General features: G+C 43.4%; 1 protein-coding gene across 11 annotated transcripts in view; it reads left to right on the top strand.

The window, feature by feature from the left end:
- FBRSL1 (fibrosin like 1) overlaps positions 1-25,160 on the top strand; it is a 1,065,261-nt gene that overhangs the window by 276,695 nt on the left and 763,406 nt on the right. For 10 of the 11 annotated variants that reach the window (XM_075898371.1, XM_075898366.1, XM_075898368.1 and 7 more), the window contains exon 2: positions 20,802-21,002. In XM_075898371.1, the coding sequence (XP_075754486.1) occupies positions 20,802-21,002 (201 nt within the window). Of the gene's footprint in view, positions 1-20,154; positions 20,303-20,801; positions 21,003-25,160 lie in introns of those variants that run through there. The other variant, XM_075898374.1, reaches the window with a different exon arrangement.

The raw sequence follows: 25,160 nt of genomic DNA, 5'->3' as shown, positions 1-25,160 counted from the left end.
AATCCCCCATAGACAGAGGCTCCTGCTGGAGCAGCCTCCCCTGGTTTATCTCACACTGCTGCCTCTGCAGCCACTCCACAGCGCACATAGCTCAGTGTGGTACTGTCTAACCAGCAGAATCAGGGCATGCAGATGCCGCCTTACTGACTCTATGGGCAGGATCAGGGCTGATCCTAGTCAGCTGATCCACACCTGACACTTTTGTAGTTAGCTCCTTTCAGTTGCAGGGATCTACAGAATTTTACAAAGAAATTTCACTAACCAGTTACAGAGAAAGTGTGCAGAACTGGAATTTATCTACAGATTTGACACCGTTACTCTGGGCTTGACCATGTTTGGCGCATTACAAAGCCAATTTATTCTGTCTTTAATATCTGCATTTCCACAGCAAAACTATGTATGGGACACATCCAGACCACTTAATTAGCCTCATTAACATGGGTCCTATAATTGACTTCTGTTGTTATATGTATCTCTTGCTTTCTGTTATTTCCACTCCAGTTCATCTGATGAAGTGGGTTTTCCCACAAAAGCTCATGATTCTATATATTTTGGTTAGTCTCTAAGGTGCCATTGTACTATAAAGTACAAACTAATATGACTACCCCTCAGGGTTCTTCAGAGTTTGTCTGTGAACCACACTGCTATTTTAGCACCTTTGTTCCACATCCCCTGAGACTGTTTGAAAATTACTTTAGAAGAAGTTGTGCATTGTGCTCCTGCAGCTGGAATGTGAGAAGGAATGGTTTATTCCACAGACGGGAAGCAAGATTAAGGGTCTATGAAAGGTATAGGGAAAGAGGACCCCTATGTCAGTTTTGATTGTGCTGTGAAGCCAAAGCTCAATTGTGGAAGAGTGATTGCAAAAGCAGCAAAAATCCAGCTTTTGAATTCAGGAGTTAGCTGTCGGGTTGGGTAAGTGTAGGGAATAATTTCTTGGACATACTGGGTGCAGGTGAAAACAAGCAGAGAATTTATTGGTTCACACAGCTGATGAAGTACTCATCAGAGGTTAACCCGGTGAGCACTAACTTAATCAAAGCATACATTAGATTATATAGGTAGCAGATGGACGGAGGAGAAGTGATTTGATAGGTCTAGCAGCGGAAGTGAGATATGCACATAAGCCAATTGTCTACAACAGTTACACAGTATCTCCGCCCATTGGCAATTAAACATATTATCACTAATACAGATAGTTATTTCTAACAAACTAAATAAGCCAACATAAACAAAGGCATATTGATGGTCATCTTGTTGGCCGGAAATATAATGCGTCTCCTCCGGGGGCGGTATTGCCTTGGCGTAATCTTTGGGATCCAAGCTTATTTTCTAGGAACAAAGCAGACAATGAAAAACAATCCCGCGCGGTTGTTTGGTACCGGCCTTATCAAAGTGAGGCCCTTTGGAATATGGTTGCAGGGGAACCAGGGTCACAGTATCTGTAGGACTGTATGTTTCCCAGATCTGGCCTAATACTTTCAGATTTGAGTTTGTCAGTTCTCAGCAAGATACCATGGACTGCCTCAATTTACCCTACAGTAAGAGAGTGTGATACCTATACTCTGCACCTGTACTACGAAATTCATTTCACATATCTTCGGAATGGTAACAGTTCCTTGTGCACACAAAGTAAATGTTTATCCAGAACCTAGGCATATGAAACATTGTCATCTAGCCTCTCTAAGCTTCATTATTCCTTAAGTTATTTAACCAGCCTCTTGTTTTATTTAACCACTGGTTAACTTTGCACTGTCTTCAAAGAAAGGTAGAATCCCCAGTATTGTGCTGATGTCATTTTGCTGTCACCCAGGATTCTGTTCCTTACCCACTGTGTATACATGCCAGCCAGATGGTCCTGGGTTTGGGTGATATCCAAAGCAGCAAACTAGAAAAGACAGGGTATGTGTCAGAACACAGAAGCCAAGAGAGCCTGCCAGTTCCCGCTCTCTGGGTAACAACCAGTTTGACTTTATAGAGCAATTTTGTTTTTGCTGTCATCATGACAATTTCAGCTTTGGCCTTGTAAATTATTAATCTACGGGATGAAGTCAGACAGCCCATCCCTGGTCCCTCTTTCACAGCTAGCAAGAAGGCTAGCATTTACAATACACCATAGAAAACTCCACATCTACCACAGATTATCCTTCCTAATGCCAGGAAAGCGAGCTCCTACCTGGCTTAGCTGGGGCTTTTTTGAAGGGGTAAGGAGGAGGCCATGTGACTTGATGGGCAGCTCATAGGACAGGAGCCAAGGAATAGAACACAACTGGCTTGCTGCATGGGGAATTCAGGTCCCCTCTCTATCTCAGTTTCCCTATATGCAAAATTTGTATGAAGGGGCAGTTGCCCCAGAGCCCTGTGATTCACAATAGCCTGGGGCCCCAAACCCGGGCTACAGCAGCAGCAGTGACTAGAGCCCCCAACCCTTTAAATTGCTTCCAGAGCGCCATGTGGTGCACTCTGGGTGTCTCTAAGGCTATATGTAGACTATGCTGAACTTTCGAAAGAAGAAAATAGTCAGGACATGGCTTTTTCGGCAATGAGTCTCCCCCCCATTTTTTGAGAAAGAGCAGCTTTCGAAAGGGGGGTGGTTCCTGAAAAAACTGCGTCCCAACTACTTTCACTTTCGAAAGTTCTTCTTTCAAAACATCAGCATAGTCTAGATGAGCCCTGAGGGATGGCAGGGATCAGGGGGTGCACATTCCTGGTGGTGCTTAAGGCTAGGTGCTCCAGCCGTTCCCCTTCTGCCCAATGCCCTGCCCCCTTCTGGGAGCACGGAGCTGAGTACCCCCATCTTGCTCAGAGGCCCAGCAATTCTGTCCTCCCCCCCCCACCCCGTAGGTAGTATTTTTATGTATTAGATTTCTTCTCCTGCTTCCCTCCCTCCTTTACATTTTGGCTAGAGGAAAGCTTTAAAAAAATTTAAAAGCCAGAAGCTTCTTTGTTTATATGAATAACAGATTAATGTTTGGATGAGGAAATCTATTCGGTTTAAAGAGAGACTGAGAGGAATTCCTTGACATGCAGGTTTATTATGCTGGCTCTGTGTTCTCCAAATTGGCTGCCTATGTAAGCTGGATTGCTTTTTAAGTTGGGATTGCTGGTTTTTAAATCCTTTAAAGCCTGGCTGCCAGTTTTAGAGGACACCTTTGCTTTAGTTTCTCCACAAAGATTAGTATTTGTGCTCTTCCGGCTTCTTGTTTTTAAAGGAGCCACCGTTGCACCAGAAATTGGTAGGTGTTCAGGTGGGCCTATGGCATGGGACTTGAGCCCACTAAATAGAAGAATCTTTTTCCTTCTCTCCTTTCAAACACACATGGGGGAGCTCTTCTTTTTCAAAGGTATTCTTCATTCTGATCACTCTTGGCCCTGGTATGTGGAATTTTCCCACTCTCCCCCTCTGTTTGTGGAGATTTTTGTTCTTAGTATTGCCTTTTATCTGACCTTAGTGTCTTTACTATCATATAGCTCCCTGAGTTCCTTAGCAGGGAGTACTTTATGCATAAAATTATTCATAGTATTAAAATCCACAAAACAGAAGCTCTGCTCTATAGGGGTCCTGTATTTGGAAATACACTCAGAACCTGCTTTCTGGGCTGGTGGCAAAAGACAGATATTGCAGATATGAGACGCTTAGTTGCTTAGCAACAGGCTCCTGAGATGGCGATTGGAAAGAGAGCTCTTGCTGTGCCACTTATATAGATTCTCTTCTAACAAACTGTCTGAGGAGGCAAATTTAGGCATCAGCCATGCACAAGACGCGGGAACATTGCTTAGTACAGATGCAATGTGCCACGTTATTAGACTAGCAAAAAAGAAGGTTGTGGATAATTAATATGATAACAGTGGGAGATATTGGTTAATAAATGTTATTAAGTATGCTGATAGTTATTTTCACCTTAGAAGTACTTTACAGAGATTAACCACCCCAACATCTGTGGGAGGTATGTCCTGCAACTGTTAGTCTCTGTGTCTGTGAAAAACAGATAAGTGCTTGGCACATGGTAAAACAGGAAGTCAGTGGCAAAAGCAGGACTAGAATCCAGGAGTTATTGGCACTTTTGCTTACATTACTGTAACATTGGGAGTCACAAGATAGCCTCATATTCTAGTTGGTCTTGATAGTTTTGACTATCTGCATGAATAAAGAGTTAGCTTTTGGAGAAGTGCTTAATGTCAGCTGTGGTGCATCTATAGTAACTGAGGGTATGTCTACACTAGGTAGTACGAACTAGGCTTCCTAGTTCGAACTACCGTTACTCCTCGTGGAATGAGGAGTAACGGTAGTTCGAACTAGGAAGCCTAGTTCGAACTGCCTAGTTCGTGCCGCATGTAGCCGCGTGGCACAGGGTTCGAACGAGCGGGGATTTAAAAATGGCGGAGCCCCGCTTATGCAAATGAAGCCCAGGAAATTCAAATCCCAGGCTTCATTTGCAAGTGCGGTATGCCTACATTACCCTCCTAGTTCAAACTAGGAGGGTAGTGTAGACATACTCTGAGGGATTCCCTGCTGATGTCTGTTCTCCAGGCATCCAACCTGAATCTGTTCTGCTTTAACCTTTCTTTTTGACTGACTGACTCTTAACTGCAATTGTTGTCTGTGAAGCAAATAAAACACAATGTCCTCTACATCACATAGAATTCCTCCAGTGCATGGGGCAGTTGGCCTCATTGAAACTTTGAAAATTCCACACTATAATTCCTCAGGCCATGTCTTCACTAAATGGAAGATCGACACTGCTGCAATTGATCTTCCAGAGTTCAGTTTATTGAGTCTAGTTGAGAATTACTACATCGAACACCAAAGGCGCTGCTGTCAGCCTCCCAGTACTGCTGTTTCTGCAGGGAGTAATTTAAGCCAACAAGAGTGTTTGCTCCTCTTGGCCTCCTGCTGTGAGGATGTCAGGGAAATTGAAAACAAGGTACATCAAGTCCAGCTACATAATTAGTGTATACCTAGCCTCACTCTCTCATTGTTTGGGAATTATTTCAGAAAGGATTAAATAATAGATAGTGGGCTCCTTTCTATCTGTGGATCTGTAAGTGCAGATAGTAAAGCTAGCACCACTTATGGGACTGAGAACAAATCAAAGGGGAAAATGACTTATTTAAATAGTTCAGGTTGAGGAGATGAAGGCAGTGGATTGCAAAGAGCCCCTGTTTGGCCCTCCTTGCTCAGACTAAGGCTCTGTTGTGGAAGGTGGGGCAGCAGAACAGAAGAAAAAATGCACAGTTCACTCTGGTTTTTGGTGAGAAGGCAGCCAAAGTGATTGGTTGCACCTGCTCCATGGATGTTTTTTTCTCTACAATCAGTTATCACCCTGTCATCTAAGTGTGCCTGAGGCCTTATTTTTCATGCTTGGGTAAGTGAATCACATCATTTTGATTCTGCACATGTTCATCCTTCCAGAGTGGCATTTTTTTTTCGCTCTAGAGCCTTAATTGTTTACAGTTCTGCAGAGTGTTTGCCTATTGCTCTTTCCTTAATATCTAGGAAGGACGGACAGTCTCTAAAAGCACTAATTTTAGTCCCATCAAGAACATTAATGAAAATACCAATTGATTTATTCTTTCCCATCTTGTCTGCTACAGACAAGCTCTAGTATATACTAAGATGAGGTGGGATTTGTTTTGTTGATCCCATAGTAGCATACCCTCCCTAAAGCACTATCCCTGCTCTCTGATTGCATGCTCACACTCAGACAGAAAAGTGGGGAGAGAGATGGAAAGGAAATGATACTGGTGTTCTCAAAGGAGATTAAGAGAGTTTGGCTGCCAAATCCCATCACATTTCAGTGGAAATCCTCTAGGCTTTGTGGTGGTCAGCTGAAATGCTTTAATGCTAAAACACGGAATTTCTCTGTGTGAAATTCATATCTGGAAAAGGCTGCGCTAGGCATTAGAGAGGCTGCCAGGATAGCATTGCTGTCACTGTAGGATGCTTCTCTTGTACAAAAGGATGTTGCAGGTCCATCCTGCTACAAAGCCTATTCTTGGGGCTGAGTTGCTTCATCGCCAATTGAAGTCGCATGCTGTGCAGCTGACAATTGGAGTCAGAATAAATAAACTATCGTGTTGATGGTTCTCAGTATCTCCCTGGACTAGGATGAAAAAAAGATTCTAGTGCTAAAGGTGGGTTTTGTTTGTTTTCATGTTTGAATAAGGGCTATGCTCTGGATGGAATGCTTTCCAAAATTCCTCATAATCAAAGCCCTTGTGGATTAATGTTCCTTGGGTTTGTGTTAAGCAGGAAGTCAGACTGGATAATCATGAAAAACTTTATACTCTATCCTTAAAATATAGAAACCAGGGTGAATTGACCCAGTATCTTCTAAAGATGTATCTGAGATCATCACACTCATGCATCTGAAGAAATTTATAGACTTCAGTGGAAGTCCTTAATTTTACAGCTGTTTTGTGTCTGAAAGCTTGTAATAAGTGCATGCTTGGTGCTTTGGATGGGCCCTAAACCTTTTAATTCTCTAATCAGACAATCATTTTAAGCAGATATCAATGCCTATATGTTAAGCATCTATAAAGCACTTAAACAAAATTGAGGCTGAAAGCTATATGTGGCACCGGCTGGTGTGGTGTTAGTAAGATGCAGTTGTGTTTTTGAAAGAGACTATTGTAAATCAGTAGAGATTTGAAATGAAGCAGATAGAAACAGCAACTTGCTGTAGATTTGCTGCATTAAAGAGAATAATCTTCATTTTCACGAAACTGTTGATCTAAAAAAAAGCTTTGCTCTTATGTTCCCTAATGTTTTAAAAAGAGTAGTAAAAGTAATATATGTGTAATTAGAACTGAATAACTGGTTTGTGTTACCAGATGCAGTACATAAGCTGGTTTAAATGATAATGTAACCTTTGCTTTGTGTTCATCATCTAATGTTCAGATAACAGCTAAAAGTTGAGACTGACATGCAATTTTAAAATTGCACAATTTGAAATTGCTGCTGTCTGTAAACATGTGAAAATCTACTAATAACCTTTAGGTTTTCTGGATGGAATGTATTATAACATATTTCACGAGGAGTAACGGTAGTTCGAACTAGGAAGCCTAGTTCGAACTGCCTAGTTCGTGCCCCATGTAGCCGCGCTGCACGGGGTTTGAACCAGCGGGGTTTTAAAAATGGCGTCTCCCCGCTTATGTAAATGAAGCCCGGGAAATTCAAATCCCGGGCTTCATTTGCAAGTGCAGTATGCCTACATTACCCCGCTAGTTGGAACTAGGAGGGTAGTGTAGACATACCCTTGTCTATTAGGGTGTTTGGAACTGTCCTTGGGAATCACTGGGATAGTTTAGGGTCAGATTTGCTGATTTACTGGGAGCTGCCTTTGCCAGAGGAAAAGGTGATGAATTTCTCCTTCCCCACTCTAAATTCTGTGCAGTGAATTTCCTCCCCTTTCAGTCCTGCTGTTGCAAAGTGAGAGACGGATGGCATGTGAGCCATGAAGTTACAGCCTGAGAATAGAGAATAACGGAGCCCCAAGCTGTCATTTGCATGATTTATTATTTCTTTTCTTCATAATGTGAAAGTGTAGGCATCAGGGCTGTTCCCCACTCTGGCACTTCAAGTATAGAAGGTGGAGGCCTGCAAAAGGCCTTAAATACCTTTCCTCTATAGGCTGTGCTTACAAAAAAACTGCCCAGAGTCACAGATACACTGGCTCTGGAAGATAGACTGCCACCATCAAGTGATTTAAAAAAACCCTGACAGCCAGAAGAAACACTTGCATTTCTTCCCAAGGGTTATCCCAAGTCTTTTTGCCACAAGACAGCTTGAAAAAAGAAACAAAAAACACAGAAAACAAACTGTCTCTGATAGCTGACCTCTCAGGTTAGGCAAGCACACACAGAGACCTCCTGTTCTTTCCAGGGCACAAGAATCAAGTCATTGCCTTATAAAAGGTGATTTTATTTAAAAAAAATATACCTAATAAAGCATATTTGGTTTCTAAGTGTTACAGAGCAACTAAGAAAAGAGCAGATTAAAATACAGAGAAAAAATATCTCTGGGCACAGCTTGGGTTTAGTGAATGGTGGGGTGAGACACATGGATTTCACACAGAGAAGTTTTACCTAACAGCAAAATGAAGAAAAATAACCTGATCACAATTAAATATATATTTTACCTCTACTCATGATCTGTTCTGATCCATACCCCCAAGGCCCAGTCTAGCACCATGCCAATATTTCTTGTAGGCATGGTAATTCTGGCTTATTATTTCATCTTGTTCCTCTAGCTGCTAAGTTAGAACTCACACACAAACAGAGTAGGCAAGGTGTATATTTGCAATTTAAATTTCAGCACTGTATCTCGTTGGTTCTTCTGCCTTCCTGCCAACACCCTCATTAGAATCCTTTATTTACCAAGTGCAAGTCAGCACTCTTCCTATCAGGGCCGGCCTGAGCCATTCGTGCGCCCTAAGCCACAGGAGCGTGGCGCCGCCCCCGGGAGTGCAACGCCTGCACGGCCCTGCCCCTGGACGCATGGCATCTCCGGGTACCTAGCACATGCACAGCCCCATCCCCGGGACACCGGGGCATGCACAGCCCCGCCCCCAGGACACCGGAGCATAGGCGGCCCTGCCCCCGCCCAGTCTGGCAGCCTCCCCTGTAATGGGGTGACGCAGGTGGTAGCCCGGTCAGCTTGTAGGTTGGGCCGGCTCTGCTCCTATCCATCACAGAAGGATTCCTGAGTTCTATTCCTGTCCTTGAGCAAGCCTTTTCACCTCCGTGGTCCTGGTTCCTTGTCTATAAAATCAGAATACCATATGGGCTCTCTGAGGCTTATACTGCTTGTAAAATACTGAGAGATCCCCTGCTAAAAGGTGCTGTAGAGCACAAAGTGTTAATAATATATAGAGTGGAGATGAGTGGTGAGGGACAGAGGAGAAGAATGGATAGTGGCTCAAAAGTGTTGATAATGGACTATATAGAGCCTGGTATTTAGATTGCATGGTGGGTAAGGATAATAAGTTATCATATGATAATCAGTGGGCCTGCATGATATGAGTTGTTGGCTTCTGTCTGTTTTCAATAGAGAAGACTAGTATTCCCTGTAAGCTAAGCAGTTGGGAAACCACCCAGGAGAAATCCAACTTCCATCACACAACTGATTTGAAAAGTACCCACAGCCTCCCACAGCCGCATTTTTTTCTAGTGACGGTGCATATCAGCACATGCCTTGGTGCACATAACAAAATTTACTCTACACACGGATGAAAAAAATTAAAAGGGAACATCGGGCAAGGCCATTATCATAATTGGTACCCTGGCCTGAAAATGAACTACTGTACTGTTTTGTTGCTCAATGTGGCCCCTTTGAGGTAGGTTAAGAGGACACTGTGGACACAAGTGCTGCTGTCATGTCTCTACCTACCTTGTGGAATAATCCTTCAAGGCTTCTGACATGGCAATTTTCATGAGGGCTGGATTCACTCAGGAATAAAACCCCACGTTCTCTCATCAGTGAGAGTTCTAGGGAGCACTCTGTTCATTCTCTGAGTTCGTATGAAGTGTCAGGGCAGCTATGAGTTGAAACAGGCATTGTCAAACAAACGTAAGTTCCTCTGTGCATTCTTTGTATGCCACATAAACCAGGCAGGCTGATCTCACGGTACTGGCAGGAAGCAGCACTGTCCCAAACATGCTTTTATGAATTGTGGAAACTGAGCGGGGTTGGCCTTGTGGTGCTGGTGAATGGAGATCTCTGTCAGCACTATACACTGTGAAAGCTGGGCAGGCTGGTCTAGCAATATGCCTCATTTCATCTACCAGAAAATGGTGCTCTGGCTTCCCTTCAATCATTTAAGCTCTCTTGCTCTCTGACACACTTTTCACTGACAGTAATTCTGTGAGTGCTCGTCGGGCATTTACTGCCATCACTAGAGGAATTACTGATAGCTTAAAATGGGATCATTTCCTTTCTGATGGACAGTGAGCACCTGTGGGAGTTTTAATAGCTGTATGGTGTGCTTGTCAGTAGGTAGCAGGAAATATGTGTGTAATTCCTCACAGTAAGGCATTCACAGGCTCTGAAATTCTGCAGGGAATCAAAAAGAAGAAAAAATAACCCCCCTCCCTGCTTTATGAGAAACTGTTTCTTGTATTGAGGAATGTGGCAGAAAACAATGAGATGCCTGAAAAATCCAACAGTGGGTAATTTTAACATTGTATCAAAATATGGGCAAAAATTCACGTTTGTGCACACACAGAAGCAGAAATACCACAAATACAGTTGCTGCTGCAGAGAGGGGATTGACTTTTACCCTTCCACAAATGTTAATGTATTTAAAAGAAAATATTCTCCTAGTTTCAGAGACTAGGTAATGCCACAAATGATGCTACTTTAGCAAGGAGGGAGGGGAAGTTAAGCATTTGTGACAAATGCCAGTCACATGATTAATGAACTATTAAGGTTACGTGTGTGGTATAAGAATCTGTATGGGATTAATTCGGGGACATGTGCACAATTGTAATAATCATTATGAGTTCAGGCCAGTTATAAAATAAAAGTGTATTGAATTGCTGTATTGTACTACTTAAACTATGTAATCTTGAAGATATTTTGCCTGGAAGGTATCATTTTCATAGGTGAAAATTGCCTTCACAGCTGCTGCATCTTCTTGGTGTATCTTCAGTGTGAGCAGGATTAATTCTGAAAAAATGTAAAGGTATTGTCCTGATAAATAGGTATGTTAAATATTGGTCAATTAACCTCATGAATTCTTATCAATTACTCAACTATTCTATGGTCCCCAGGGGTGGGGACAGCAGCTAGGCAGGAGCTGATCCATGAGGGGAGCCGGTTTAAAAACCAGTTTCCCTCGCAGAACTGCTGCCTGTCACTCTGTGCTGCTGTCTCTGATACAAAAGCCATGAGTGTGGGGGGGGCAGCAGTCCCTGTCCAGGGGAGTGGCCTGAGCTCCCAGACCTAGTGGGAGCTGGAACTGGGATGGGCTGCCTGCCTGCCTGGCTCCTAATTCACTTTAAATGCAGAGCCACAGCAGGGATAGGTCCTGGACCCAGCACAAGCCAGGACTGAGCCAGGCTGGTGGCCAGCCTGCTAAAAATTTACTGTCAGGAGGGGAGAGGAAATATGTGTATTCTATAGCATTAATCTATAAGCTTTTGATTATCGGTTAATTGGCTAATCGACTACACTATTACATCCCTACTCATAAGGCTAAGGAAAGTGGTTCTCAAACTTTTTGGTCCATGGACCACCTGACTCAATGCAGATCTTTCCATGGATCACCATTTGCTAATGGAAATTTACTGTTAATTATATAATGATGCCCAAGCCGTTTTGCTAGTGCTGCAGCTAGGGAGAATGGTTTAATTTAAATTATTAAACAGATTAAGTGTTTTAACTTTCTCATGTTAGTTCATCAAACTTCATTTTAAATAAAGTAAAATATTAATTTATGTCAAAAAAGGTTTCAGTGTTTTGTTTATTTATAGTGATAGAAATGTAGCCGTGTTAGTCTGATGTAACAAACAAAAAACAGGACTATGTAGCATTTTAAAGAGTAACAAGATCAAATAGTGGAAGAAAATTGTCACAACCATATATACCAAAGGATACAATTATGTGTTCATTTTTTTAAATTGTATCCTTTGGTATATATGGTTGTGACACTTTTCTTCCACTATTTGATCTGAGGAAGTGGGTCTGGCCCACGAAAGCTCATCACCTAATAAACCATCTTGTTAGTCTTTAAAGTGCTACATAGTCCTGTTTTTTTTATTTATTTATTTATGGCAGGGATGGGGAACCTTTTTTGGATCGGGGGCCATTGATCCACAGAAAAATAAGCTGAGGACCACACAAGTGCGAAGCAAAAAAAACTCCTCAAAAGCCCCCAACCCTCACTGATGTGGCTCCCAACTGAAGCAAAATGCAGGACAATGTAGCACTTTAAAGACTAACAAGATGGTTTATTAGATGATGAGCTTTCATGGGCCATACTCTCTCAATGACTTAACCACCTGCATTCTGCTACAAAGACCTTTTACATCTGCACTTGAAAGGGAATCCTCTGAACTGTCATTCATGTTAAAATTCGACACTTTCTAAAAAGGACTCAACAAACACTTGAACTATCTCACCCATTACCAAGATAGTTTCCCCAATTATCACCTCTAATACCATTAACTCACAAACATCCCACTCTCCCTACCTCTAATATCATCAATTCACAGACACTTACCTTCCTTCCTCCCCCCCCCCCGTATCCCCTCCTGTTCTGCAATGTGATTTGTCCTTTTCATATTTGTTCATTTTTTTTAATTGTATCCTTTGGTATATATGGTTGTGACTACTTTCTTCCACTATTTGATCTGAGGAAGTGGGTCTGGCCCACGAAAGCTCATCATCTAATAAACCATCTTGTTAGTCTTTAAAGTGCTACATTGTCCTGCATTTTGCTTCAGCTACCCCAGACTAACATGGCTACATTTCTATCAGTAGGGGAGAAGTGAGGGTGGGAAAGTAAAAACAAACAAGTGTGTGTTATATTAAAGGAAAGGAGAGAACTTCCTTCTCCTTGAACATTGTCGAGATTCCAACAGCTTGCCTCCCAAATTGCCCTGATTGGGTTTTGGGCTTTGTGATTCTTAAGTGCTCACTGCTGGCCTGGCAGACAGATCAGCTTTTCAATAAGCTGTTGCTATGCTTATCTCCCTGCCTTGGTCATATTTTAATTATTGTATTCACCTTCTCCTCACTGATTTCTCTACCTTTGCAGTCTCTCTGAAGCAGGTCTTTGAAAAATCTCTTCCTTTCTCACGGCTCGAAAAACTGACTTCCATTTTCATGCTCTTCATTTGTTTTCTTTTTTATCACAGAAAACTGCAGCTCATATTCCTCACCTTCAAGGCTCTGAATAATCATCACAGTCCAGCTTAAATCTGTGCTCCAGTAACCTCCTCCTCATATCCTACATTCCTCCCACTGGCTTGAACTTATTATTTCCTTCATCTCCTTTCTCTGTTGGCTTCACATCATTTTTTATGCCACCAGCTGTTCGTCGAAAAATCTCTCACATCTTGTCTGCCAAAGGCTCTTCTTTCATATAGCCTCATGTAAATCTTCTTGCCAATATTTTTCATTTGAATGGATAGCTCCTGTATTACTCTGATCCGTCTGAAATGGATTGTAAACTTCTCTTGGTGGGGACCTGATCTACTATGCATCTGTAAAGTGCTCTGTGCACTTAGAAAACTCATAAATACCAATTCATAACAATAATGAATAACATGCAGTGTTATTGTAATACAAGAGCTACCTTTCCACAGAAGTAGCAGTGTTAGAAATACCTTAGACAGAAACATATAATTAATATCTGGGAACCAGTCATTTTCCACTGCATTTTTCAATACAGACATAACTGGCTAGTTGAACAACAACCTTAGAAGTAGGGTGTTTGGCACTTGGGGTTGGTTGACCAGTCCTTTGCTCTGTGGTCTACTGTGCTATCGGAACACTATATAGACACAGAGAGGCTCTGTCATAAAAGAGAGCAGTTTTTCACCTTTTTCTCAAGTAATCACTCTTCTTTGACCACTGGAGCATGTGCTCCATGATCCTTAGCCCAAGTCTGGGAGATAATGGTGAAGAGAGATCCTTCCAGCTCCTCTCCTTTTAATATATGCGTCTACATGATTTATTAAAGAAGTGGTTCCCATATAGTGGGTCTCAGATTTAAGAGGGATCATGTCATCAGCAAGTGCATTAGGATCCCTACTGAATAGACAGCCCAAATCCAAACACATTCAAACCTGCTCTACAAAATGGTGTGAACTATGTGTATGAGGTCATGAAACATAGAGGAGACTATTTTGTAAATCGTGTGTTTTTGTTGGAGGTCTGTAAAGGCATAGCATTTGATTCAGGCTGTAGCTCATGATGTTGATATGGGATCATGGGAATACATAAGTCTCAAAATGGAGATGTGCTGCCAAAAAGTTTAGGAATCATACAGTTAGGAGCTGTGGGGGCATTCTGACAATAGGGGAATAAATTAGCTATTGGCTTTGCTTTTTAAGACTTGCAACCTTCTCCCATCTCTACCTCAGCATTAGGTGAATCATTCTGGACTATAACTGTCATGCATGAAAGCAACGGCTTTTTCTAAGAAATAGAACCTTGCCAGTATATTGATCTTGACAGCTTCCTCATGTAGATGCAGTGAAAGCTGGCAGTGTGACAGGGTGCTGGGCAAAGGCTTGCAGATCCAGATCTCTGTCATGCCCAGACCTCATTAGAAGAACAAATTATAGCCGAGTGGAGATAACCTGGCCCTAACTGGGGATGCAGGACAGATGCTACCTAATTAGCCTGGGGCTACATAAAAGCCTCAGGGAAGTAAGCCAAGAGTAAAGCAGAGAAGCCACTCTTCTGTCCCTTCTGCCTGTGTATGGTGACGGTATACATATAATGCCAAAAGGGTGGTGGGAACATTCTTGTGAATAAACTGCACTGATGGTTACTGAATCCAGGATCTCTGGGTGACTGTGCACTGAGGCTCGGACAGAGCCAAAGCACCCCAGTTACAGGCAGATGGAATTCTTCTGCTAGCCTATCTTCACCACCTCCCCCCAACAATATTAGCGCTGCCTCTAGAAAAGCTGTTTTTTTTTCTCTCCTAGACACCATAGCCATGCTGTCAATACTTTGTAGGGCAGACTAAGCCCTAGTAATGTTAAATGCTGTTTGGAAGATAAGTGCATTTCTATATAGTTAAAACTAGATATCACTCCATCTTCTCTACCCCAGCGTATTGGATGATTTTCCTCCTGCCTCTGTTGTTTTTACTTCTTCTGCAATCAGTGAGTTCTCTCATTTGAAGGATATTTGTAGCCCTGAGGGCTCTTGTGCATTTTAAAGCGGAAACACCCACATGGAGCTCGGAGTGAAGGGGATTCCTGCTGGCCCTGGGCTGTACAGCAAGTGCCAGCTTTAAAATGTATGAGAGTCCCCAGCGGGGGCCCATGCATTTCAAAGTGGAAATACCCTCTTGCAGCCAGGAGGCAGCGGAGGACTCAGAGTCCCCCAATGACCTTGCGTTCCATGCTGCGCTGCTGCTTTGTAATGCCACGTGGAGTCCAGGGTCAGCAATCCCCAGCTAACCCTGGGCTCTGTGTGGTATTTCCGTAAAAATGGGATCAGGTATGCGGCACTGCCCCTTTGAAATGCCACCACAGCATTTCAAAGCAACAGCACCACACAGAGCCCAGGTATGGGCCCCATGCGGTGCTGCCACTTTGAAGTACCCTCTCTTCCCCACCCTCTATCTGATAGAGGCAGCAAGTGGGGAGCGCTGTGCCAACTCTAGAGGTGCGAGGGGGTAGGGGCCATGGCACAGAATGCTCCAAGTGGCACTGAGGACCCACTGCTCTGGCTCCACTCCTTCCACCCAAGTCCCACCCTTTCTGGGAGTGCAGAGCCACCCTCCTCTTCACCTTGCCTAGATGCCTGGTGTGGCTATCTGCTCTCCCGCCATAAGAGGGAGGAAGAGAGGATACCCTTCAGCTCTCTCCAGTGTGGTGATCAGGAGAGGATAACAGTTGTGCTGTGAGGTTCAGAGACTCCTCCTCATTGTGGGCTGGTAAACTGGGATGCAGAGATGCTGTGAGGTAGCAGAGATGGGTCTCTCTGGTCTCCCCATGGTCACCTGTCCCCTCGCCCACAGTCTCCAACCCCATATCGCTTCTCTTGCAGCACATAATAGCTGAAAATCGTCCTGTGACCAAATCACACAATCCTTTGCATACAGTTACACTTCCCTAGTTATGTACAAATGTTCTTTGAGAGAGAGAATGGGCTTGAAATCATGGCTTATGGCTGACATATTTGAGATCTTCCTTTGGCTCTGCCTTGTGTGTGCTGAGACCTCTATGAATCAGTTACCTTATGAGGAAAACACACATACAAACCTAACTCACACTGTGTTGTGCATATTAATTTATTAACTTTTCTAAAGAACTTTGGTGTTAGGGGTACTAGAAGCAAATGTATTATATTTTTTGGCCTTGATCCAGTGGTGATGGCATCCCCTGAATTAATTTCGCTTTTACTCAGAACAAAATTATGAATTTCCAAGCAGTAAGTTTCACATGAAACCTTTCACCAGTCTGAGTGTATGGGTAAGTTTTGTAAAACTAATAGAATTTGTCAGTGAATACAAACTGAACATTTTGGGAAATATTTCAAAGGTACTAATTTTTCAAAAGTGCCTTAGAAAAATCTCCCCATAAATTCACATGAAAAGCTGAACCAGACAAGTTTCCAGTGGCTTTTGTTTCTAATATTTTACATGGCTATTTGAGCATCAGGTGATTAGCCAGGGCAATGAAAGTTCCAGTTACAATACTTTCTGATTAGTTATCAGAACTTAAACAGTCAATTTGTCTTAAAAACATCCCAGCAAGTAGGAGGGTGTGACTTTCTATAAGGGGCACTACAAACAGTTGCTTTAGAGAGAGATATTGAAACTGAAATCCTGAGTTGAAGTTCTAATTTTAGCATTTACAGAGAACCACCATTTTCCTGGTGCTCTCTTCATACTGACAGGTTTAACAGTCAACAGCATAGTCTATTTTTGCACTGCACGTCTAGGGGACATTGCTGATTTTTTTTATACTTGCTCCTTAGTGGGGTTGCATGTGTGTATGTGTTGAGGAGATGCTGCTAGCCCCTTAAACCAATGGTTCCCAACTTTTTTTATAACAGTTCACAAATCTTTGGCTGACTAATATTATTTTATTTGCATATTTGCATATCATTATGCAAACAACAAATATGGAATTGTACACACAAAATGTTACCAATCTGCCGAAAGACCTGGCCCCCAGAGCCACCACGAACAGCCAGCTTCAGCTCTGGCAGTTGCCACATGGCGGGTGGCAACTGTGACCTTCCAGTGCCAGCCCTAACTCCAAGAGCCCCCCACTCCTCCACTACCATCCAGTGCCAGCCACTGACCCCAAAGTCCCCTGCACCTAACCCCCCGTGTCAGCTTCCCTTCAGAGAACCCCAGTACCAGCCCCCATCCCAAATGCCTTATTGCCAGCCCCATGCCCTTTAGAGCCCAACCACCACCAGACCTCCCTGTGTTAGCCTCCTGTTTCCAAAGCCCCACAGCACCCAGTCCCCCCAGAGCTGACCCCAGTGCTAGCCCTGCTCCCATCGCCTGCCACTACTAGCTCCTCTCCCAGAGACCCCCATACCAGTTCCCCAGCCCAGATGCCCCAGTGTCAGCCCTCTGCCTCTTAGAGCCCCCACCCCTTAGAGCTCCCCAGTATTAGCCCTGTCCCCAGAGTCCGCAAGTATTAGCTTCACCCCCAGAACTCTCAGTGCCAGCCTCCCACCCCTACAGCTCCCCAGCATTAGCCTGGCCCTCGAGCTCCGAGGGCCTGCCCTGCCCCACCCCCCTCACATAGCCCTGCACTGCCTCCCAGCTGCCAGCTGAGTGCTGCTGCCCGGGTCGCAGCTTCTCTAAAGCTGCCATGCCAGGCTTCATGCGTCCCTCTCGCCGTGTAATGAACCACTCTTCTGCATCTGGGAGGAGATCCTGCCCCTGCTCAGTGCTGGCTGGCTGAGAGGCGGGGCAAGATGTGTCTCTCCTCACAGCCATGGTGGGAGGTGCTGAGCCGTGGACTCCAGTCCCGACCCCCAGAGCCACTGTGTCCTGGTAACCAAGCGGTTCATGGCCCGCCACTTGTCTGCAGGCCGGCGGTTGGGAAACGCTGCCTTAAACAATCCTGTGCTAAACTATACAGTTTCTTGCCTGTGTGCATAACCATTGAATGTCGATATAGTTGAGTATGGAAAATTAGTTGTCCTCCTGCCCTCCCCCACACTTGTTATTGTTATGAACCAGATACAAACTCATATGTTTATGCATCTCACTAGAATGTCAGTGCATCATTTAACTTCAGAAGGAAAGAAAACTATAAGTGGTGAATGATTTGAAATGGAAACAGAAGGATGCATACTAAGAAGCCCAATGTTCAAATTAAGAGGGGAAAATAGCATAGAGCAGGAACCAGGGAATTTTCTCCCAATACTCAGCTCATCTTTTGGTAGGATGCTTTGAGTTTCCAGGGATAGGAAGCTGATGTAACTCTTGCGCATTGAAGATAAGTGTAGGTCAAGATGAATAGGTGCTATTGTGAACTCCCTTCACACGGGATATGAATGTTGATGAAATGGTTGTGACTGAGTCAGAGGATATGGTCTGCAAATTTAAAAAAATAAAAGTTTCTCTCTCAGAATTTGATAAACTTAGGAATAATCAGTAGAAATTTTAATGCATCTTTTAATTTGATTCCATTAGTTTATGTGAAAAATGTATAGGGACAGTGAGTCTGCAAAGCACTTGAAAGGGTTAGTTTTGGCTCTTGGATGGTATAATAAAAGGTATGGTAAAAATCTAAATCTGACTATTTAGAATTACATAACCACAATTAGTGTTCCCTCTAAGATTTTCCTTCCATGAGCTGAGTGAGTTTTGTCTTGTGCACTAATATTGAAGTCATGTGTGCTTGTTCAGATGTGTGCCACTATGGTACCCAAGTTATAAATCTCTCCCTTTTCCCTTCTGCTGCTATGTCTCCCATCCTTCCTTTGCCCCATCTACTCCCCTGGAGCCTGCTGCTGCTTATCCCCACCTCTCATCCTCCTCTGCTGTCCTGGCTCCTGCCTTTCTCACTCTCCTCAGCCCTCCTGGGACTTGCCTCACATCCCCATCCTCTCTGACGCCTGCTCCTGCCCTTCTCCCCCATGTCGACCCCTCTTCCCCATCCCCTCTGCTAACACCTCCCTCTACCCATCTGCCCTGCCTCTCTCTGCCCTCTGGTGCCCATCCTTCCCCTCCGTTTTCCTCCCTTCCCCTCGCCTCCCCAGGTCTGCCCTTCTGCTTCATCCCCACAATGCCCTTGGCACCTGCACCTTACCTTACCCCCTGCACCCTCCTGGTGCCTCTCCCCTTTCCTCACTGCCCCTACCCTCCCAACACCTGCCACCTTGCCCTCTTCCTCCCTGGTGCCCACCCCCTCACCACCCTCTGCCCCATTTCTCTTCATACCCCTCCTCACCCTCACATGACACGACTTATTCCATCCCGTGCCTTCCTCATGCCCATCCCTCCTTTCAACCCCTCTTCTTCTGTCACCCACTCCTCCACCTCCTCTTCCTTCACATTGCCCCTCCCTTCTCTTCCTGCATCACCCTGCCCCTTCCCCTCCCCAACTCCCACAGATACCTTCCCATTCCCTTCCACCCCTGCTCCTCCTGCCCTTTCGCCTCATTGTCTCCTCTTGGCCCACTGGCATTTGTCTTTCCTCCACCCTGCCCTTTGGTGCCTGCCCCTTTCTTCTGCCCTGGCCCCCTCTTCTCCCCTCAGCATAAACCCCTTCCTCTCTTCATCCCCCCTTCCCCTTAGTTCTCCTCCTGCCCCTTCCCTTATCTTCTGCCTTCCTGACACTTACACCTGCCAGGCAGGGCAGAATGGCAGATGGCTGCCCTGTGTGTTGGGACTGGAGTCAGGGCCTCAGTGCTATTTTTAGTACTTCAGCCCCAGTCCAGGAGCAGCTGCACCTGGCCTGGCTCCAGTCCCAGCACACGGAGCAGCATGCCGCATGTACCGGGACTCGCTGTGGCTGCGGTGCTATTTTTAGTACTGTGGTCCTGGCCCCAACAACTGCCACAGAGGGCAGCCCCTGCTGCTCCCAGGTGCAGAGATACACAGCAGGAAGCTGCAGCCATGCAGACTGCATGGTGATTGACCAGCTGCTCCTGTGGTGGGCAGTCACCCTGCATGCCACCCCGCCCCCAGGGGCAGCTGAGGCAACAGTTGTGCAGCTCTGCTGAGGGGGTGGATGGGAATGAAATTCTTGGTGTATACCCACGCAAGCGTGCACCTTACAGGAACCCTGACCACAACTATTGAATATTTTTGTATGTTGTTTCTTATAATAGCCAGTTCATTGCAGTCTATTTTGCCACGTGTGCTTTGCATAGTTTTTCCAGTAGTCAACTTCAAAGAATGTAATAAAGTACCTTTTTCTTTAACTTTACTGTATGTTTGTGAAGAACATAATTGAATGATGTATCTTTTTCTTTGCTCTCTCTATCTCTGTTGACTTTGTTTTACTACACACTCCACCAATGTCTTCAATATTTTACCTTCAAGGTATGCATTCTGGCCCTGATTCAGGAGGGCACTTACAAACTTTTACTAGAACCACATGTTTAAATCCTTTTGATTTAAGCATCCCTGTTCAGGTAAGTGCATATATATTTAGTAAAGTTCTTTGCCCAGCAGGGATACTTTTCTGAATCATAATCCCTATGTCTTACTCAGTTTACAAATTACTATGTCACTAGGTATGATACATAACCAGTAATGGTGAGAAAACCTTACAGAGCTTGCTTCTGAGATGTTTTGGTGTTTGGGTGCTTATGAGTGAAATGTGGCTTTTCTATTAGTCAGACATGAACTTGTTGTCATGACTAGTTCTCTGAAGTTGTTACCCACAAAGCCTGGAGAAAATTCATCCCACTCAAAATCTAATTTTTGTTTGTATTGCCTACTAATATATTGCTCATTTTCAGCTTCTCTCTTAGAAACAAGACCTATGTTATTTTTTATTGAACATTTAAATTGCTTTAGAACCTAATGGCAGGTAGACACTTCTGTTAGATGCTGTAGACATGTAATACATTCTAGTGCTTACTGGAAGAGCTTAAAGGTTTTGCTCTTAATTTTTTTTCCTCTCCACAGAAGGACATGTCATTAAAGCCTCAGGAGCGAAAGGAGAAGTGGGAGAGGCATCCAGGAAAGAAACCCCGAGAATCTGAAAACTATGTGTCCACTGAGCCTAGTGAAAATGGCCATAATAATGATGCTGGGAGCTCTGAAAGGGAGACTGAACGAGGCAAAGAGAGGGTGAAGAAGAAACACCCCTTGAAGATAACCAAACAGGTAGGTGAATTCTATCTCCTCTGAAGTGACTGTGACCTAATTAGGCTTTTGTCTTATTTCTGCTGAGTGGAAGTTGTTTAAATGTCTATTTAAATAATTGTACAAAGTGCTGTAATATCTCCTACATGGAATCTAGTTAAGTGAGTAGACACAGGTGGCAGGAAATTCCACTGGTGAAAACTAAAAAACAGGTGAACAGAGAGGCAATTTGTTTAGGAAGGAACAAACTACCTTGTAATTCTGCATCTGCTGCAGAATCACACAGGAAGTGACACACACATACACAGTATGAATATTAAGCTGTGATCCAACTCAGCCATCTTTCGTGGTGCCTAAAACTAGGGAATGCAAGGTTGTTAATGTATATTCGAGGAGAGTTGGCAAATGTGACACCAGTGTACACATCATGAATCAAGTCCTTCTGCAGCCTGCCAAACAGTGAATTAAGACTGAGGAGAGTACTAGACGATTTAAGAAATGGAAATAGAGACAGAAGAAAGGGTTGGTCCCTCCTTTCCTGTGCCACTTATAGTTCACTTATGCATTTGAAACCAGGCAATGAATTAATACAGTCTGGTAGTGGTGGTTTAGCTGTGATTGTCACTCTGAATGCCACAAACATGAAGAAGATGGCCTCAAAACCCCTTGTCTGAACCACTGCGTGTGCTTAGAAGTGAAGAGAGTACTCCTGAGACTATTGTATATCACTGCAAATGTACAGAATTCATAGCCTTTGTAGATTTCTTTGCTTCCCTGCAGAAAAATTACTTCATCTAGAGAAGTAAAAAGGATAGCTAGACATTAATTTCTCCTCAGCAGAGCAGGAAGGATTGGTCTGGGTGCCCAAAGCGACTGATAGGGATGTAAAATCATTGCCAGGGCGGGAGAGACTGGGCAGGCATGCTTTTTTGTGTGTGTGTGTGTGTGTGTGTGAGAGAGAGAGAGAGAGAGAGAGAGAGTGTGTGTGTGTGAGAGAGAGAGAGAGACATTCTGTGCTTGCAGCATGCTTTGTGTGGAGAGACAGGGTGTTAGGGTGTTTCTAAGGAGGTAGGTGTGGGGCAGGCTCTGTCCACTCAGGCAGAGCAGAATATAACAGCCTGCCAGATTAGTGAATTGTTCCCATTGTTCTTAGTGAATTCCTCTGGGAGTATAAAAAATGTTAAGGCTCCTTTATATTGCCAGAGTGATGTAAAGGACAGAAGGACTTTATAAATGTGATTAGAACTGGTCAAATTTTTGGACTGAAAAAATTTCCTAATAAAATATAGTCTATGAACTGTTTACTACTGACCTTTCTGGGGATAATCAGTAGTCAGTTCAAATTATGAGTTTGAATCCTCAGCCCTCACTTGCTCTTCAGTTGCCTATGAGGTAACACGGAGCATATGACTACATATATTTGTTGACTAATAACTAGAAATAAAGGGTGAATACTAGTTACATTACTATTAGATGGGAGGGTGATGCATAATTTTACCAAATTTTAAAATATTATGGATAGAATTTTAATTTTATAGTACAGAATTTTTTAATTTTTTGGCACAGAATTCCTCCAGGAGTAAAAGAAACACAGAAGGGGCTGGCAGGTCATTTATTGCTTATTGCAGCTTAATAAAATGATGAGCAAACCTTTAGCACTTTAGAGACTAACAAATATAGTATCATGAGCTTTCATTTCCTCAGATGAGTTTTGTCGGTGGCTTGAAATACACACGGTACAACAAGGAATATCTAGGACTATTTTATCTGAGGAAGCCAGTCACATGCTGCTGCTGCTTCCATGGGGTTCTGGGGTGCTCAGAAGAAAAACACCCCTGCAGCACTAATATTGTTAGACTGAAAAAGACGAGTAAAAGAGAACTGGCTCTGGCTGTAATTACACACCTTTTCCATTCATTTTCTACAAACATCTGAACAAAGAGTTTTACTGGCACAAATATTCACAGAAAGCAGATTTCAAGTGCAAACTGCACGTATCTGTGGAAAATGAAGTTTAATCACACATGTGGAGCAGTTTCCCTGGACAGGACTGCATACTCATTTGTAGTGAGTCATGATGGGGTGCTTTTACACCCTTCACATCCCCCTGCCTATGGGCCTGTTACTAGTCTCTTCTATTTCTCTGTAGTTACAGTAACAGTCTGTTCTGTGGAGAGAGTAAAACCTGAGATGAGTGACCCATGAAAGCACAGTTAGCCTTTTGGAGCAAGTCAGGTTCAGAGTTCAGTGTATTCTCAATGCGGTGCACATCAGTGTTTAAGGCTAGAGAGATAAGTGCTTATTGTAGATATCATCTGTATTCTTCCTGTTTGTTAATGAATAATGGCTTGATTGGATGAACTGTGCTTTCAGGTGTAACAAGTAAAACTATTTCTCCCTTAGCACAAGCCTTTTGAAATTTACATTCAATTATGCTTTTTTTTTTTATAACCCTGCTTTCTTTTTCTATGCATTTTTATAGCCATTAAATTCAAACGCAGGTCTAATATCCTCCAAGTTCAGGGCTGTTATATTTCAAGTCCATTCTAGAAATATTTCATTTGATCTAAATTTTCTTACATTTTTGGCATGGTTAGGATCTTAGGGTCCATTCTGCGGTTTTCCCTAATTTGGTAAATTTACTATGACTAACAGTAATTGTATTGACATATGTTTTTATTTAAGATGGTGCCGGTCTACTCAAAGCTTCCTGTTCTCACTCATTCTTTCTCTGTTCTAAGCTATTGAATTGTCGTCTTTTCTGTGAAGCCTCCTTTAATAAGTCAAATTGGGCATTAGAATTAAGGTGCTCTGCTTATCCTTGTAGAGAGGTGCAAGATGGTAAGCTGATTTGAGTGCCAGGTTTGTTTAGGAAATTAAATTAATCCTTCACTCTCTTTTCAACAAAGAAAACATCCAAATTCCTATTTACCTCTGATTTTGTTCTTGCTTACCTTTGGAATATGGAGAAGGGGGTCTGGTAGAGATGACCTGTCTTTTCCAAAGCACTGTAGAAAGTGATTTAAAAAAGAAAGTAACTATATAGAGAAAAACCAGGTCATTGTGGGCATTTTGTATGACACGAGGATAATTATCCAAATATTTACATGGCTGTGGGTTCTGTTCTTCTGTCTTTTCTTCTCTTCCCTTCCATAGAAATTTTTTTGCTACTGTATTTGGAACAGGGATGATGCATCAACATGTTGGTTCAAGGCAACTGTGCCAGAATTGTTGCTTTCTCAATGGTGATGGCGAAGTCTTTGGGAATCACACAGGGATATCCGAAGCAATGCAAATTTTCACAGGGCTAGAACCCTCTCACAGCAACACTTTGTTCCCCAAAAGCTGGATACAGATGGTCCAGTCCATAAGAAGGATAAAAGATTCCCTTCCTCCTCCCCCCGCCCGGCTTGGCCATTTCACTCCTCAGGCATTTTTTCTGTTATCCCTTTAATTGTCCCTTTGCCAAACTGTGTATATTTCTTTTTACTTTTCCTTCTAAATCTCTCTGTCCACTCTTGTGACTGTCTTTGTTGCTTTCTTTTTCTGCTGAAATCCTTCCAGCTTGCTATTTTCTTTCTGGAAATGAGGTGCCCAGAACTAAGTGCTGTTAATACAGCTGCTGTTGTGCCAAGCTCTGTGACCCAGTGGCACTGGGTATGCAGCCAGAGTTGTGCTGATCTTTAGTGCTATTGCATCACAGTGCCAAAAACAAAGTTAGCAGAAAAGAGTTGGCTCTGTTAAAAGTTAGCTAGCCCCAAGATCTGTGGGCAGGCAAGTGAGAAGGAGCATGTTGTATTGAATATGTTTGTTATGTGCTGTTGTAGTGACAATGGGATTCTGTACAAGAAGCAGCCATTCAACATGGAGATTACCATTTTTCACCTCTTCCTTCCCTTTTATTCCTGCTTCCCAAGACATCACAAGAGGTTGAAGAAAGAGTTTTCGTTAAACATCTTCTGTGTGTATGTAGTGCTTAGGAGCCGTGCTGGGCTGGGACCTTCTAGGAAGCTGAAATACCTATGTTCACGAACTAGATTATGTATGGCATATGAGAGTGTAGGCTTCCTGATGCTGAACCATGAGTGTGAGTGTTGAGGAAGGGAATGTGGAGTTAATCTCCATGTCCCAGTTATAATCTGGCCTGTGACATGAGATTGCAGAACTAGCATGGTAGTT

This window comes from Pelodiscus sinensis, chromosome 15, assembly GCF_049634645.1.
Source record: "Pelodiscus sinensis isolate JC-2024 chromosome 15, ASM4963464v1, whole genome shotgun sequence".
NCBI lineage: Eukaryota > Metazoa > Chordata > Testudines > Trionychidae > Pelodiscus > Pelodiscus sinensis.
This window is presented reverse-complemented; position numbering and strand designations above follow the sequence as displayed.